The sequence below is a fragment of the Convolutriloba macropyga genome, chromosome 8, assembly GCF_964194025.1.
Source record: "Convolutriloba macropyga chromosome 8, txConMacr16.3, whole genome shotgun sequence".
NCBI classification, from domain to species: domain Eukaryota; kingdom Metazoa; phylum Xenacoelomorpha; order Acoela; family Convolutidae; genus Convolutriloba; species Convolutriloba macropyga.
In genome coordinates this window covers 15,808,963-15,827,568 of record NC_134475.1, presented here as the reverse complement: position 1 = coordinate 15,827,568, position 18,606 = coordinate 15,808,963, and the positions used below count along the sequence as shown (strand labels likewise).

At 35.0% G+C, this 18,606-nt stretch overlaps 1 protein-coding gene across 9 annotated transcripts in view; it reads left to right on the top strand.

Annotated features, from left to right (window-relative positions):
- The window catches only part of LOC142344506 (AP-3 complex subunit beta-1-like), a 120,058-nt gene that overhangs the window by 76,489 nt on the left and 24,963 nt on the right, over positions 1-18,606 (top strand). For all 9 annotated transcript variants that reach the window (XM_075396213.1, XM_075396212.1, XM_075396211.1 and 6 more), the window contains 5 exons: positions 3,570-3,822; positions 6,732-6,977; positions 16,265-16,758; positions 17,119-17,373; positions 18,336-18,429. In XM_075396213.1, the coding sequence (XP_075252328.1) occupies positions 3,570-3,822; positions 6,732-6,977; positions 16,265-16,758; positions 17,119-17,373; positions 18,336-18,429 (1,342 nt within the window). The remainder of the gene's footprint in view (positions 1-3,569; positions 3,823-6,731; positions 6,978-16,264; positions 16,759-17,118; positions 17,374-18,335; positions 18,430-18,606) is intronic.

Sequence of the window (18,606 nt, the reverse complement as noted above, 5' to 3'; positions counted from 1 at the left end):
CTCCGCCCTCACATTTGGCGACACCCTACGCCGTCATTCATTCAGTGAATATAGATTCCCTAAGTTTGGCTAGCTATTAAACCAAACCTCTTGCCTGTTTGACAGCAGCTAACACAAGGTTAGTCGGTTGTTTAATAGCCACCGTTAGCCTCTCTATTTTGGGTGGGTTCGAATCGCCCACCTTTCCTCCGCCCTCACATTTGGCGACACCCTACGCCGTCATTCATTCAGTGAATATAGATTCCCTAAGCTTAGGATAGCTATTAAACCAAACCTCTTGCCAGTTTGACAGCAGTTAACACAAGGTTAGTCGGTTGTTTAATAGCCACCGTTAGCCTCTCAACGGCTAATATTTAGGCTTTCTCTTTTTTACGACTCGAAGAGGAGTATTGGTGGAGCGTCTTTTTGATCGACAGTATATTGGAGTGTATTTAAAACGGGATGCAAAAGTCAATGTTGCACGTTTAAACTAAGCGTTTAGATTAAACGGTTGAACAAATGAAGAGCAGAGAGAGTGATTTTTGAGAGAGCGAGAGAAGTAGGTGCGAAAAATATTTCGCCAAGCGAGCGAAATGTTTTGATCACGTGTGGCTTTTTTCGAAGCAAGTTTTTAGTTTTTATTTACTTTTTTAGGTTTAGTGATTTTTGTAAGTGATTCCGCCGTTTTAGACGCTTTTTTCAGGTATTCGTACTCTTTTTTAATAGCCCCAAAGCGATAGCTGGGGCTATTATTGGCTTTCTTTTCATTTTTTTTGTGGTCAAGATTTTTGTTACGATCATATGACGTCACAACCACTTCAAATCTGCTTTTTGTTCATTCGTTCATGCATTTTCAATTGAAGTGCGTGCTTGACGTCATTTCTCACTCTTAGAGGTGCCACTTTTCTTCGCTTTAATTCAAAGAGATAAGTTCAAGTGAATGTGTGTCACTCTAAATGAAGGTTAGTTGAGAGCAGCTAAATGAGCAAAGCGATTACTTTTGGTCTGTCTTACTGTTTTTTAGACTGCTGATCTACGAAGCTATTGCGGCTAATTTCTGACAATCTACCAGTTCTATTTCGTATTTTCAGTTTATTGATGTTACATAATTGGCGAAATGAGGTTCTATGTTTGATTTCGTGGCCTTTTAACATCGGCAATATCAGTTTGTTTGCTTTAAACTAACGATTTTTTGCTTTAATTTTTCTGTTTGTTTTTTTTTGCCTTATTCTTCCGTTTTATTCTCACTTTAAGAATAATTTTTAATGTTCAACTGTTCAACTAAAGTTTTGGGCAGTGTTATGGTTCTTAGGCGTGAACCTTTAAAGGTTCGATGGCGCATACTATAAAATAGAATAATTTCTGCAGTTTTCGTAAGTTTTAGCTCTTGTTCAAATTATGTGTTTTACTGTGCGTTTGGGTGTCGCATAGGTGCCGAATAAATTGGCAGAAAATTCTCAAGGAGTATTGGGACCAGTTTATTGAGAATTTTGCTTTTTTCAGTGAAGTTTAAAAAAATATAATAAATTTTGTTTAACTATTTTTTTTGCTAGATTTTTCTCCTGTTTCAAGATGTATCGGTGATTATATTTATCCTATGGTCTTTGTCTTTTGTTGAGCTAAGTTACTTTGTACCAGACAATCTACCATTCACAATGCTTCTGGAGTTACAACTCCAAGAAATTTTTTCATAATTTAGTTTTTCCTTGATAATTTGTGTGTACTTCGGGTGTTGCTTCAATTTGAATAGTATGCTTTAGTTTATTGTTTTACCCATTAGTGGTTTGTTAGTTCAAGCTTTTTTCTGTTAATTTTAGTCGCTTCCGGAGTCTTCTAGCTATGGTTTTTTAATTCGCTTTACCTTTTGATCACGTTATCGTTTTACATAATTCACTATTTTCACGAGCTCGATTTCTGGCTTACCTCACTTACTGCTTCAACTGTATAGATTTTAAATTCTTTACGCATGCAATGTGGTGAATACTGTCAAACACAAAAGAGTAATATCAAAAAGGGATAAACAAATAAAGACCGGTCATTAAGTCATAGTGCATTAGGTTATCAAAGTTCATTAAAAACTAAGTTCATTCATTCAAGTTAACCATGGCTTTCAGTTTAGAGGCTGAATTAAGTGTATTTTAGAAGCTAACGGAATATGCAGAGTTTGCACACCGAATAAGTCCACTTTGACACCTAGAAAAATTCTGCCCGTTACTATCTCATAATGTTTTTTTGTTTCAATCCCAATGTGCGTCAACGGCGGCTATTTTCCGCTAGTTTCACTTTCGCTCTACGGATTTTTTAAGGATTTTTTAAATGTCTGAGAAGTTTTGATCAATAAATTTTGTATCAGCAGCTTTTTTTGAGAAAATCGCGATTTTCGATTGTTTAATTTTCTAACAAATTTTCGTGAACCAATAAATGCGTTTAGAACGTTTTTGAAAACTGGGATTTTATACTTAATAGCCTTCGTCAGCCTCTCACGCGGCTATTATTTAGGCGCTCTCTTTTTCACAATTCAAAGAATTTGAATTGTATTGGGGCACTGTCTTTTTAATAGCCGCACAGCGATAGCTGGGGCTATTATTGGCCTTCTCTTGGTTTTTTTTATTTCGTCGTCATGATTTTTGTTACGACCATATGACGTCACAGCCATTTTTTGTTCATTCGTTCATGCAATTTCAACTGAATTGCATGTGTGACGTCATTTTTCGCTCTTAGTGGAGCGAGTTTTTTTTTCATGCGCGTGATTAAGTTTTTGGTCACACTTGACTTACCTCACTCTCAAAAATGACTTCCTCACTTTGAATTTGACTTTTTTTACTTTAATTCAAAGAGATAAGGTCAAATGGGTGTGTGTCACTGTAAATGAAGGTTATTTGAGAGCAGCTATTAGAGGCAGCAAAAACTTATACAGATTTTTAATCAAAATATAACATCAGCCTTCCATGAAAAGACGAATTTTTTTGGTCTGTCTTTTTTACTGTTTTTTTAGACTGCCGATCTACGAATCTATTGCGGCTATTTTCTGGCAATCTGCCAGCTATGTTTAAGATTTGTTCACACATTTTCATGATTTTTGAAGTCAAATTCGAGTAGTGATTTTGGTCACGCCAAAACAGGTGGAGTGAAAAAGCGAGTAGTTTTGCGGCGTGAAATTTTTTCGCTCTAATTTTGAAGCAGAGTGAGAAAACGGTGTTCGAACCAAAATTCGCTTTCTCACTATTTGTTTTTTGTTCATATGCGGCAATTTCACTTTGATTTTTACTGTTTTTTTTTCGATTTTTTGGATTGGATTTTTTTTCTAAATGGTTTTCCCAATCCATTCATAGATCATTCTAGGCCTGGTTTTTTGTTGGAGCCAAATCTCCATTTCTCGCTAGTAGTTTTTCATGTTTTTTTATCTGTCTATTTTGAAAGATTTCTCTGGTATTGAGTTTGCAACCCATTTTGTGGAGTTGCTGCGTCGTTGTCTTTTTTCGCCGGTTTCAACCCCAATGTAGGATAAGCTAGCCAATTGTGGTTATCTATGGCAATCGGTGGTTACTTCAGTATTTATTTTGTTGCATATTGGCATTTTTTTATTTCAGGAAGATATAGTGAAACTGCAAGTGGTGAATCTAGCAGCCAAATTGTACGTGACCAATTCAAAACAAGTGAAGCTGTTAGTGCAGTACGTGTTGAACTTGGCCAAGTATGATGAGAACTATGATATCAGAGACCGGGCCAGACTCATTCGAGGGCTAATCATTCCCACCAATGGCAAGAACAACATCAACAAACACGCCAAAAAGATCCTCTTCTGTGACAAACCGGCGCCGGTGCTGTCTTCCACCTTCCAATGTAAGTTCTTAGGTTATTGAGAGCTTTTAGGGTGAAAGTTCATTCGATGTTCAATTTTAACCTGAGCTTGCCACCCTTTTTCTAATGAAAGCCAAGTTGGAATGAATTTGTTATATTTGCTTGAGGTAATTTCAATGGATCTACTTGTCAGAAGTTCCGAGGAACGGGCAACAAATTAGTAAGTCCTTCTATAGGAGAACGGACCGCATGAACTTAAGCAGAAAAGGGTTTCACGTCACACCTCTACCTTTCAGGCGACCCTTTCAATCGCCCCTACGTATTGGATAAAACTTTTGTTCGGTTTTTCTATTGATTTACAATCATAGCCATTATAGCGAACATGAATTTTCTAAAAATTTACCCAGCTAATACATTTTTGTGACATTCGCAGTTTGAATCAGCTGTGGTTTTTGTTTTTCTGTGATTACTGTATAAACTCTGTTTATTCAGAATAATCCGGGAATAAAGAAAAGATTATATTGAATGCTTACCTCAACGCACGTGCTCCCTCCCTGGAACTTTTCCTAATCTAATCGAATTCACTGAGAGTTTGGGCTTAATGGTTTGCGTCAATGTGAAACAGCCTTGTCAATGATAACAATTGATCAAACGGTCATTTCAAATCTGCAACCGAATTAGTCTGAGGTGCTGTATTGTTTTGGCGGCTGCGTTATATGTATGATTATTTTTTACTGCTCGCAACTTAATTTAGGTTTTGTTCAATTTGGTATTCGCTATGTTAAATATTGTTTGCCTGTGATTTTGCAAAGCTACCTTACTCAATTATTACAGAACCCTCGCAGTTTGTTTAACTATATTACTTTAGTGGCTGAAGGTAACGGATATGTTAATGTGAAGTAAGTGAATGCTCAGACCCTACAAGTTTATTTTTGCGGATTAGGATCTTTATACCAAATTGTCTTTTGAAAATAAGTCAACTGCGGCCGAAAAGTATCTGGAAGAAAGAATAAATGCCAATTTTCTCAATAGTTTTTTGCAATAAATTTTCTGAATAATTTGAGCGTCGTAGACATTTAATTAATGGTTATCAAACGAAGCTTGTAACTATTATATTAGTCCTGGTGGTGTTTTTTAATATGATTCCCCTCCCCTCACTCTCGTTCACCTCATTCATGTTCATTCCGCCCCGTAACCCCGCTCACATTCTCTACCCCCACTCCACGCCAGCCTCCGCGGTAAATCAGCCACCCCCTCCCCTCTAATAAACAAAGTAATGATTGATTCCTTTAGTCGCAGCTGGTTACTGGCGAAGCCAGTCGTTTGAGAGCAATTCGCCATGATGTTGCGTTTTTCATCAAACGTGCAAAGGTTCGGTCAATTTTTTACGAACGCTTTAGCCGGGCCTAGCTTTAAAATGGCATCATTTACACACGAACAACTCAGAAGTGCGTTCGGTTTTTGGGTGGAATTACTGGCGTTTGATTTTTGTAAGCAAATCAATTAATCAGAATGCAAAAGTCAAAAAAGATTTTTTAAAAAAATTCAGGCGTGGTCATTGCATTGGGTACAAACTTTTTGAACATTTTTAGTTTTTTTGGAGTACTTGACTGTGAGAAGGAAAGATGGCAGTTTGCAACAGGTATAAGAAGATTTCACATTTTGCCTGAACAGGGCTAGCGGTTCTTGCGTGCACTTTTGAGTAGAAATGAAAACTGACTAAGCAATCTGAAATTATTCATACATTATTAGAAATTTCGCTCCGAAATAATGTGAATTGTATTGGAGCGTTCTTTTTAGTCAAACATGATTTTTAAAGTCAAATTTGATTATTGATTTTGTCCCGCGGGAGCAGGAAGTAGAGCAAACAATCGAATGGGTTTGTGGTATGAATTTTTTTCACTCGAATTTTAAGTAAAAGGGAGAAACGGTGTTTGAACAAAAAATCGTTTTCTTGATAGTGGTTTTTGTTGATCATTTTCATTTTTTTTCAACTCAAATGCTAGTAAATTTTAGGTCAATTTTTTTGTCTATTCTTCAAGTAAAAGTTGTAATTCAGGACTTCAAATTGTAAATCAGGACTTGTTTTTTGACGTCTGGCACTCTTTCTTTTGTTTTAATGTTTTCACACAGCAAAACTGAAAAAGTAAAAATTTTCTGAATGACTTTTTCCTCTCACTGACGGCATTTGTGAAACTGGCATCATTTCTCACTCTCTTAGCAAAAGCTTGCCGAATTTGCTCGAATTTATTTGGATCATTTGTGACCTCACTCAGAAATATGACTTTTGCATTTTGAAACTTAAGTTTGTTTGGAATTGGTTTATGGTTAAAGAAACTCATACTTGTAGAAGAGGGCCCTAATAAAACGGCTGCTGCGGAGTAATTTTGAACAAACCATTTTATTTATTGCTGAAAATTTTTGAAATATCTTTTTAAGCAGCGTCAACAATTTTTTCAACTCATTCTTGTATCTGTTTCTATCTGTATTCTACGGCCCGCAAGTCTGTTTAGCAGCTTTTCCAGCAATCTGCCGGCTATGTTATGAATGTTTTCAGGCCTTATATATATTCTGACAAGAGACCTGTTGGTTAGCAGAAACCATTTTGTTGCTCTGAACTTTATGTAGAATTTAAAATTTCATGGCTTGAAATTTTTTGTCAACGCGCATTTTGATGCTTATGGTGAATTTATTTTGTATGGTTTTATTTTAGATATTGAAATCAGTTATTGCTGCATTTTATTTTTAAAAGATGATATTACAGTTACCAAAGCACGCATTAGTTCCTTCATACAAAAGAAAAAGTTTTTAATCGCGTGGGATGATCAGATCAGTATTCGAATAATATAAGTATTTAAGAATTAGCGAGAATATAAGGTGAATTTCACGTAGTAAGTTAGAATCCGAACACTGGCAGGTCAGCTTTTGGTAACTCATGCTTTTGTTACCAGCTCGCAATGAGTTCCGCATGAATACATTGTCTCATTATCTCAACCAACGCTGCTCGGGATACGAAGAGTTACCAGAGTGGCCGATGGAGAAGCCAGATCCAAGTGTTAGAGATGTGGAACCGCCCCCGGAACCCCCGAAGCCATCGGCATCCTCCTCCTTTTATGAGCGGGACACAACTGACACTAAAGACAAGACAAAGAAGGGAGAAAAGGGCAAGAAAAAGCAGAGAGGATTCTACTCTGATGGTGAGATTATTACAGCTGATTATAGTCGGTTAAGCTCAAAAACATTAACCATGTGGTGCGTTACTCTTAATTGAACTCTTTTAACTGAGCATCCAATTTTAGAAAGAATTCTTTTGTTTGATATTTACTCTCAAAGCTTTTGGCGATCATTCGTGTCCTTTTTTATCTTTTTGCTCCAATTTAATATTAAATTATGTATCTGAAATGAATTTGATATATAATTAAGTCCTATCGGGTTTATATTGTATCGACCGCAGCGTCATTTGCCTATCGGAACCATCTTTCGACCTACTGGTCTTTGTGTACAATTTTTCCCGCCAGATTTAAACTGCATGTGCATGATTCCTAAATCGTTTGGGCAGAAGGTTTTGAGCTTTGTAGGTTTAGGAAGTACGTGGTGCTCTTCAATTTCTGTGAGTGCGTGTGGTTTAATTTAGATGGCAATTTTTCAATGCTTTGAATTAGATTCAGGCGAGTTTTGTTTTTTTTTCGATCGTATGTCGCATTTATTCATATTTGAATGTTCAAAAATAAAGTAGGAAGACTAGCTACTGATCCGGCTATCATTGCGCTTTTTGTTCAAGTAAAGAATTGAACTTCTTTCAAGTCCACGTATTTTTCTAGTGTATTATAAATTAGAAGCAAAATGATTTTAGATACGCCGAAGCAGTACAGCTGTAGACAAAATTAATCAGTGTGCACTTTCTTGTTTCTCAGTTCTTGAGTTTCCGTGCATCATGTGGCAGTGAGTCAGTACAGGTGACAAAGAAAAACGATAACTTCTTGTTGATATGGTTTGAATGTTTTTGGATAACTAAGGTTGAATTGTCATACCAGGACATTTGTTTAAAATCTGTGAACTGAGCACCGATTTTTTAAAACGGTAGTTGTAGTTTTAGTTGCTGGATTAATTGTTCTCAAACTATGTTTGTAGTTAATTAATCTCAAAAGAACTTTGTAGCAATTGTATTAGTCCTGTGGTCTTTTTATAGCTGCAAAGCTGTAAGCTGAGCGTAGCTATATTGCGGTGCTGTTGGTTTTTTACGACTCCAAGAGGAGTATTGGTTTTCTTTAGGTTTTTACGACTCGAAGAGGAGTATTGGTTTTCTCTCGGTTTTTTTTTTACAGGAAGTAAATTTGTTCACGCGGCATTTTGACCTAAAAGCGAAAGTGAGAAAAGCTGTCTTGGTGAACAAATTTTCGCTAAGCGAGATAAGTTTTTTGATCATGCGCTGCGTTTAGTGAATGACTTTTTGACTTTGAAAAGTAGTTTTTGACTGAATGGCATATATAGATAACCGTTTTTAGCCGTTTTTTCGTCTAAGTGGCCAATTTTTTTTGCTTGTAATTTGGTTTTTTGTAGAAATAATTTTTATTCGATACTATATTGAAATGCCAACATCGGAGATTGATGCCACAGTGTTTTGCAGAGCCTGAATATGGGTTTCAATTTGAAAATTGGCACATATTTTTTGATTTTTTAGTTAATTTTTGACTTTTTTCTATTAATTTCTTCATTCTTAGATCTTTTAACCGTCTTTTTGTCAAAAATCAGTTCATTTGGCAACTTCCCTTTGATAATTCATATACTTAACGCCTCTCTCTTCCTCGGTGTATTTTTGTTTTATAAAATTGTACATATGCTAATCCGATTTTGGTAGTTTTTTTCCCGATTTTTGTCAGTTTTTTGTTTGTATTTTGATTGTAATTACTAGAAATAGTCTTTTTGTGCAACATGAGGGACCTTAATTGCGTTTTAATAAAAATTCAATCATTTTTTGGAGTTCAGTTTTTGAAAAACAGTTGAAGCTTTTTCGTAAATGCAGTCTTAAAAGTTTTTTGATAATTTTTTTGCAAAATGTTTCAATGTTTTATATTTTTGAGTTCTGCTTTTTCCTATTTTTTTGTTCTCTTCAGGAGGATAGATTTTTGTATCGGATGACTAATTATCTTTTCTAGGTCTCGAATGTTGAGCAGTGAACTTTATTTGTTTTTCTTGATTTTTTAATTTGATTTTTAACTTTTTAAATAACAAGAATGCCTTTTTGTTACGGTGTTCCTTACATTGTGCCCATATTCTTAAAATTCTAGTTAGTATCATTCTAGCTTTGTCCTGGCACCTTTTTTTGTTTTTGGTATATTGATTTTTTCAGCTTCCATTTTTCATGAAAGCAGTATTAAAAGTTTTTTGACCTTTTTCTGTTAAGTAATTAATGTTTCGTATGTTTGATATCTGGTTTTTCGTATTTTTTTGTTCACTTCAGGAGGATAGATCTTTATATTGGACAACTAGTTATCTTTTCTATGTCTCTAATGCTGAACAATGAAATGTATTCGTTTTTCTTGAATTTTGTTTTTTTTTATTTTTGACTTTCAAAAATCAAGAATGTGTTTTTATTACGGTGTTCCTCATATTGTGTCCATGTTCTTATCATTCTAGTTAGTATCATTTTAGTTTTGTCCTGGCAGCTTTTTATGGCACATTTATTTTTGGTTGTTTCAGTTGTTAAAAAATTGAATGATTTCAGCATTTTCTTACATTTTCGTCATTTCTTTGTTTGCAATTGATTTCATTCAACACAAGGCAGTACTGAGAGTTTGCTAGCCAGCTTTTTCCAAAAGCTCTACTTAATACTATCTACTGCAACTTCCTTCCGGCCTTGGTGTTAATTTAAACGATTTTTTGCCTTTGAACATTTTTCTGCTGCTTGTCTTTTCTATGATTATTTTAATTTTTGAATGAGTTTTAAATCATGCTGTCTAGCATATCCAGAACAAGGGAGAAGTATGTGCCGTTTTTTGTTTTAATTGCAGTGATTAGAACTGTAATTATAGTGGTTTTCTGATTCTTAAATTTGAGTATTCATTTTTTTTTTTAAAAAAAGATTTAACTTAGTTTCTAAGATTGTTATCTGCCGTTTGCTTTTCTGATCTTTTTGAGATCCGAATCATGAATTATTTGAGGTCAAATGATAGTCCTTTCAGCTGTTTTAGGCCATCAGTATTTTGACCTGCTTATCTATTTCGGATTTTTTAACGTTATCAAACATTTTCAACAATATAAAATTTTGCTGCATTTTTTCTTGGTGACAGTGGTTTAAGTTTCACCAATTTTTAGATCAGACCAGGGGAGGTAATGAGTTAATGGTTGAAATCAAATGGTAATTGCTTCAGCTGCAATTAGGGTTTTGTTTGTGAGGTTTTGCGGCTTCGAGTCGCTTCCGGAATTCTTCCGGCTATGTTTTTTTTTACCGGAAGTACTATTCGTTCAGACGCTGTTTTGACCTAAAAGCGAAAGTGAGAAAAATTGCCGTGTGAACTAATCTCTGAGCGAGAGAAGTTTTTTGATCATGCGCTGCGTTTAGTGAATGACTTTTTGACTTTGAAAAGTAGTTTTTGACTGAATGGCACATATAGATAACCGTTTTTAGCCGTTTTTTCGTCTAAGTGGCCCATTTTTTTGCTTGTAATTTGGTTTTTTGTAGAAATGATTTTTATTCGATGCAATATTGAAATTGTAAACCTTGGAAATTAATAGCACAGTGTTTTGCAGAGCCTGAAAACGCGTTTCAAGTTCAAAATTGGCATAAGTTTCTTAATTTTTTAATTAATTTTTGGCTTTTTTCCCCTTATTTTCTTCATTTTTGGATCTTTTAGCCGTCTTTTTGTCAAAAATCAGTCAATATGACAACTTCCCGTTGACAATTCATATACTCGATGCCTCTTTTTTCCTCGATGTATTTTTGTTTTAAAAAATTGTACATATGCTAATCCGATTTTGGTAGTTTTTTTCCTATTTTTCTCAGTTTTTTGTCTGTATTTTGGTTTTAATTATTAGAAATATTCTTTTTGTGCAATATGAGGGGCTTTAATTTCGTTTCGATAAAAATGTCAATAATTTTTTAGCGTTAAATTTTTGAAAAACAGTTAAATTTTTTTTATAAATGCATTCCTAAAAATTTTTTGACCTTTTTTCGCAAAATATTTCAATGTTTCGTATGTTTGATTTCTGCTTTTTTCTTTTTTTTGATCTTTTCAGGAGCATAGATTTTTTTGTCTTGGACGTATCGTTGTATTTTCTATGTCTCGAATGCTGAAAAATGAAATGGTGTTAGTTTTTCTTGTTTTTTTAAATTTGATTTTTAAACTTTCAAAACTTTTAAACTTTGATTTGAACTTTCAAATCAAAAATTAGTCTTCGTTACGGTGTTCCTTACATTTTGTCCATATTGTTCACATTCTAGCTTGTATCTTTCTAGCTCTGTCCTGGCACCTACATTTATACTGGTTTAATTGATTTTTTCAGTTAATAACAAATTGAATGATTTCGGCTTTTTCTTAGATTTTCGTCATTTCTTTGGGTTGCAATTGATTTCATTCAAAATAAGGCAGTACTAAGAGTTTATTAGAAAGCATTTTCCAGAATTGCTACTTATTACCTTTTATTGTATTTTTTCCGACCTTGGTATTGTTCTGAAACATTTTTTTTCTTTTAAATATTACTCGGTTGCTTTTCTATGATTATTTTAATTTTTGAATTAGTTTGAAATCATGTCTGGCATATATACAAGAAGAAAAAAGTATACGTTGTTTTTGTCTTAATTGCAGTAATGAGAAATCTAACTGTAGTAGTTTTCTGATTTTTAACTTTGAGCACTATTTTTTGAAAAATTTAATTTAGTTTCTAAGTTATTATTATCTGCCGTTTGCTTTAGCGATCTTTTTGAGATTAGAATCATGAATTATTTGAGGGCAGTTGATAGCCCTGTCAGCTGTTTGAGACTATCAGTGTTTTGACTAGCCTAATTATTTTGCACTTATCCTTACCAAACGTTTTCAATAATAAATATTTTGCGGCATTTTGTTTCTCTTGGTGACAGTGGTTTAAATTTCACCAATTTTTAGATCAGACCGGGGGGGGGGGGGGGCTGGGGGTAATGAGTTTATGGTTTATTTTAAAAGGTAATAGTTTCTGCTGCATTTAGGGTTTTTGTCAGGTTTTTACGCTTCGAGTCGCTTCCGGAATTCTTCCGGCTATGTATTTTGTTTCGTCGTTTGACGCTCTTTCTTCGTTTTACATTTGTTCACACAGCAAAGCTGAAAAAGTCAAATTTTCTGAATGACTTCTTCCTCTCACTAACGGCATTTGCGAGCGTGACGTCATTTCTCACTCGCTTTAGCAAAACTTTTTAGGTTATTTGCGTGATTAGATTTTGATTATACGTGACTTACCTCACTCAATAAAATGACTTTTGCACTTTAAAACTCAAGTTTAATTTGATTTTGTTTAAGGTCAAGGGAACTCATGTGTGCAGTAAAGGCCCCTAATAAGAGGCTTCTGTGGAATAAATTTAAACAAGCTTTATGAATTTATCGCTGAATGTATTTTAGCCTAATTCTTTGAGCGGCGTCGATTTTTTTCCAGTTTAGATCTGTATCTGTTTCTATCTCTATTATTTGGCACGCAGGTCTATTCTTTCGCAGCTATTCCGGCAATCTGCCGGCTATGTTTGCGATTTTTCGCTTGACTGTTTTTTGTCTCACGCTTTCACTTATCGTTATCAAAAACAGGATAAACGGGTAAAGCCTGGAGGGCGTTAAGTGGCTGAGCAGCTCTCTTAGAGGCTTACGCCTTTCTAATCTCTAAGTTTGCGATTCACTGAAACCGATGAAGACACAAAAAAGTCTTTGTGTGAAGGGCGGTTCTTAGAAGTTTGAACCCCGCTTCTCAGTCACCCCCCCCACCGCTCAACCCCCCTCCAACTACTAAATTTAATCGGTTGCCGGTCGTTTGACATCAATTCAGCCGTTTTTGGCTGGTTATATTTGTAACTCCTAACTTTTGTAGCAATTATTGGGATCCTTTTGGTCTTTTGCTCCGATTTCATAATTCATCTGATGTTTATTTGATATATTAAGTCCTATTGGGTTTTTTATTAATAGCCACACAGCGATAGCTGGGGCTATTATTGGCCTGCTATTGTTTTTTTTATTTCGTCAAGATTTTCGTTACAACCATATGTCACAACCACTTCAAATCTGCCTTTTGTTTATTCGTTCAAGCAATTTCAACTGAAGTGCTTACGTGACGTCATTTCTCACTCTAACTGGAACGAGTTTTTTTTTATTCATTCGCTTGATTAATAGCCGCCCTCATCTTCTCAGCCGGCTATTATAGCGCTCCTATTTTTACAATTCAAAGAATTTGAATTGTATTGGTGCGCTGTGTTTTTTTTTAAAGATGTGTTCACACATTTTTCAATGACTTTGATCTTCCAAAACGGGATAAACAGGTAAAGCCCAGCGGGCATTAAGTTTCGTTATAGGCCCAAAGTGGACATTAGTTGTCCTTCAAGTGCTTAGAGTGGTGCAGTGGCTGGGATGGCCTCAATTTAAGGTTTAAAAGTCATTTTTAGGAGTTTTGAGTTTTTGGGCTCAAAATGGTGCAATTTTTCATGTTTTTCTTGATTTTTTTCTAGTTTTCTGTTTGATTAGTCTTAGGTTGAAGTTTTTAAAAGTTGATCAAGGCCTTGATAATAGGACACTGTATAGTTGCTAGTAAAATTGGATTGGTTTTCAACATTTTAATGTCTCGAATTTTAGCATTTTTTGATAAAACTTGCAATTTTTCATATTTTTTTGACATTTATTGTTATTATTCAATTTATTTGAGTCCCAGGGACCAGAGCACCTCCTTAGGGACTGGATGATAAGTTACTGAAAAATTTTTAGTTGCCGTGGAATAGGTTTCAACTTTTGAATATCACAAATTTTAGCAATTTTTTTTGACCAAATCGCATTTTCAGGTTTTTCCAAAATTTTCATCAATTTTTCAATTTTTCCATCTTCAGGGACCAGGCAATCTTCTTTGAGGTTTGTTAATAGATTTGCATAATATTTAGTAACAATGGAATGGCTTTTAACATTTTAATGTCTCAAATTTTACCATTTTTTTGATAAAGTCTTTTAATTTTTTAAGTTTTTTAAAAATATTTGTCAGTTTTTGATATTCGTCCATTCGTGCGAGAAAAGCTATTCCGCGTTCTGATAAAAATTTACTGCATTGTTTTTAGTTACAATGGTTTTGTTTTCAACAATTGAACCTTTCGACTTTTAGAAGTTTTTCTGATAGAATTTGCAAATTTTCACAAGTTTTTTTCAAACCATTTGTATTTTATTTATTTTCTCTTGCCTCAGTAGCCAGTAACGTCATCCAGGGTTTGATAGTATTTTTTTAAATAGTTGCTAGGGGACAAATGAATGGCTTTCAACAATTTAATTGAACGAATTTATACTTTTTGAAGTTTGAAATTTTTTCTAAAAATTATTGCCTATCGATCTATGAGACAATGAGTTTTTTAAACCTTGGAATTGGGTTACTGGATAGCCTCTAGAGACACAGAAATGGTTCTGAAGATATTTATATCACGATTTTCAGCAACATTTCTTTATAATTTGCAATTGATTTTTCTTTCTTAAATTTTTTGGTCATTTTCGAGTTAATCGATCTTCAAGTGCCAATGAATGTTTTTCAGGTCTCGCATATGAAATACTGGACCGATTTTAGAAACAAAAATTTTGAACATTTTTTTTCAATTGGTGTTTTTATAGGGAAAAAATTTTGTCTTAGGTTTAAAAGCTCAAGAGTTTAAGCAATGAGTATAGTTTTTGTTTAGTTTTGATTCTTTTAGTTTCTCAATTTTTTGTGTTCTGCCTGGCATTGTTCAATTGATCTGCTGTTCAGGCAGAGTAAGTCTAAGTTTTTCATTCAATTCTTTGAATTGTATTTCAGGACTTGTCCTGCTATGTTTTTTTTTACTTCGTCGAACAAAAAAATGTTTCGCTTTACCTCATTTTGCCGCTTTTTCAACATTTTGCGTGAAATCTTTTTGACTTCTCTAGGCTAGTTTCTCTTTTCTCTCATTCTGCTAAAAGTGATTTTGAACATAAGTTGCTCAGCAAAGCAATTCATAATGAACAGAGTCAGTATAAAAATTGAAGTCAGAAATAGAAACGGGATAAACCCATAAAGCCCAATTTTAGATGCCCGCTATTTGAACGTCGTTCCTATCAGTATTAGTTACCTCTCTCTAATGCTTATTGGTTTTGATAATAGCCCATGTAGCCTCTCTCTAAGCAGCAGAAGTATGTTCAACTACGAAATGCCATCAGAATAAATCGGACTTAAAAAATGTTTTTGTACAAAAATCTTTTTTTTCTCAATATCTATTCTTTCAATCCCAATCATGCTTATTGGAATCAACCGCGGCTATTTTCTGGCAATCTGCCGGTTATGTTTAAGTTTTTGGTCACATGTGACTTACCTCACTCTCAAAAAAACTTCCTCACTTTGAAATTGTATTCTTTACTTTAATTAAAAGAGATAAGGTCAACTAAATGTGTGTCACTCTAAATGAAGGTTATTTGAGAGCAGCTAATAAAGACAGCAATAACTTATACAGATTTTTAATCAAAGTGTAACATCTTGTCCTTTAATTAAAAGAGTAATTTTTCGGTCTGTCGTTTTTTCCCTGTTTTTTCAGACTGCAAATCTACGAAGCTATTGCGGCTGTTCTCTGGCGATCTGCTAGCTATGTTTTCGAACTTCCTTGTTTCGTCGTCTCTTGACCTGCTGGTCTTTACATGCATTTTTGTTCTGACGTCAAATAAAAACTGCATATTCCTTAAATCTACGAGCCTTCTGAAATTTAGTGAGTAAACAGATTTCCGTTTTTAGGGAATTTTTTAATGTGCGACAGTTGACAGTTTTCAATCTTTTCGCCTAATTTCCCAATTAATTGGCTAGGCATTTCGAGGACTTAAACCTACTTTAGTCAGATGTGGTAATGAAATGGCTTGAATGGTAATTCAGAACATCCTGCAATTTTTTTAATTGCTTTTGAACGAACTTTAAAGCAGTTATTGTAAACGTGTTTTTCTTTTCAAAATTTGCGCGCGAGGATTTTGTCCTGTGGGTTGACTTTTACGCCATTGACTTTTTGCGTTTGTCGTGTTATAAATTTCTCTCTTTCACATTTTTAAGCAGCTGAAGTCAATTCGCGACCGTTTTCTATTAAAAGTCAAATGAAGAGTGCGCAAATTTTGTTTAATTTTTTTAGCTTTAAACCTTAGTGGTATATAATAACTGGCTGGTTATTATATACCACTATATAATAACTAGGCTGGCGGTAATTTTTCAATTAAAATCGACAGGCGTGATAACAATATTAACAATACAGAACTGCCGAAAGAAATTGTGCTTTTAAAAAATGTACTGCCTCATTTAGAAGACGAATCGGAAGAAGAGGAAGAAAAAGACAGCGACGACGAGGAATCAGGCAATGAAGAGGAAAATTCAGATGAAGAGGCAGAATCTGAAGACCAGGAAAGTGAGGAGGAGTCTTCCGAGGAAGAGAGTGGAAGTGAGAGTGATGATGGAGCGTCATCCTCTAAGAAGAAGTCAAAACGGGTCTCCAAAGGTGGCAAGAAGACATCTGAGACCTCAAGGGCTAAGAAAAAGGGTAGTCAGAATTTGAAGGAAAGTGCTTCCGGAAAGAAGGTATCCCGGAAAGGCGACGCGGACGACAATGATGAAGACGATGACGATGAAAGCCGCGAGGAAAGTAGCGATGATGAGAAATCAGAGGAATCCGAGAACGAATCGGACTCTGATGAGTCGGATAAGGATAATAAACAGAGCGTAACAACGAAGCAACTGCGAAAGACGAAAGATGACTCGGAGGAGGAATCGAGTGAAGAAGAAAGCTCCGAAGATGAAAAGGTTTGTAGGTTCATTCGATATTGGAATTTGAAGCCGAATTAAAATGCATATCTGTGCCCCTCCCTCCATTATCATATACGGTCACCAATTCTACCGAAATCACGATAGTTGTGTATCATGTAGATATGCGTTTACTTGACATCTATACCCTGGAGCGCTGGACTTATCTGCTTGGTAATTTGGGGGAGAAAGCAGAGCCTAAATCTTAGATTGGCTGATAAAATTGGATAGTTTTGTTTTATGCTGTCTATTTACAAAACTCATGAAAAGTGTTTCGTAGATGACGTAGTTTTGTACTGAATGATTTTTCAAACTAACATATTTTCTGAGACATAAAGCTCTTACATATACTCTTTGTAGGATTCAAAACCAGTGAAGGGATCACAGCTAACCGTAAAAGGGAGGCAAAATTCATCGTCGTCAAAGCACAGTTCAAACCAAAGTTCTCCGGGCAAAGGAAAGCAGAAAAAAACGCAAGCCAAAGTGGAGGAATCAGAGTCCGAAGAGGATTCCTCGGAATCCGAAGAGGAGGAAAAGAAGCCAACTGGAAGGAAACAACAAAGCAGCAAGCAGGAGGAAACAAAAAACGCAAAGGGGAAAAACAAGCCTAAAAAGGTTGCTGCAATATTTAAGTGGCTTCTATATCTCTTTGATTAATAGCCGCACAGCGATAGCTGAGGCTATTATTGGCCTTCTCTTGGTTTTTTTTTATTTCGTCGTCATGATTTTTGTTACGACCATATGACGTCACAGCCATTTTTTGTTCATTCGTTCATGCAATTTCAACTGAATTGCATGTGTGACGTCATTTTTCGCTCTTAGTGGAGCGAGTTTTTTTGTTCATGCGCGTGATTAAATTTTTGGTCACACTTGACTTACCTCACTCTCAAAAATGACTTCCTCACTTTGAAATTGACTTTTATTTACTTTAATTCAAAGAGATAAGGTCAAATGGGTGTGTATCACTCTAAATGAAGCTTATTTGAGATCAGCTAATAGAGGCAGCAATAACTTATACAGATTTTTAATCAAAATATAACAGATCAGCCTTCAATGAAAAGACGAATTTTTTTGGTCTGTCTTTTTTACTGTTTTTTTTTAGACTGCCGATCTACGAATCTATTGCGGCTATTTTCTGGCAATCTGCCAGCTATGTTAATCTTTTTTTAAAAAGACGTGATCAGGTTTAACGTTGAATATAGCGTAATTTGTAACTGTATCATATTTAACCGATAAATAAACTATCCATAATGTCATTTTTGCATCTCTATATTTTGTTATTAATTGTAGGGGATATTTGCGCCGCTTATCAGTCCATGCAAACCATTATCAATGCGAAACCGAGTGTTGTTTCGTCCCAATGCTGAACTGATCACGAAGATTCTCTCGCGGGACAGATCCCTTAGTTGTTTGTGAACATTTTTAACCAAAATCAGATAGCTTAATTTGGTCTTTCTCCACGACTGGTAATGTTTAGTTATTTTATCATGCTCTGCGGAGCAATGTAATAATGAGCATTGTCATTCGAACATTTGATTAAAAAATTGCACAGAATTCTGAGATGTGAATGATTTCAGGATCTAGTCGATGCCTCCGAAGAAGTGTCAACCATTGTAGAAGAGGCAACTTTGCTCAACTTTGACGATGATCCATCAACCACCTTGACCTCAGGTACGAACAAATCGGTCACTTTTAAAAAAACATGACATTCTTTCACACAGCCCTGAAGCGGTTTTTAGTTGCTCAGAAACGAAGTTTGTAGCAATTATATTAGTCTTGTGGTCTTTTTAATGCGATTTTTCGCGTGACCCTTTTTTGTCCTCAGAAGGGGAGATAAACAGATAGCGC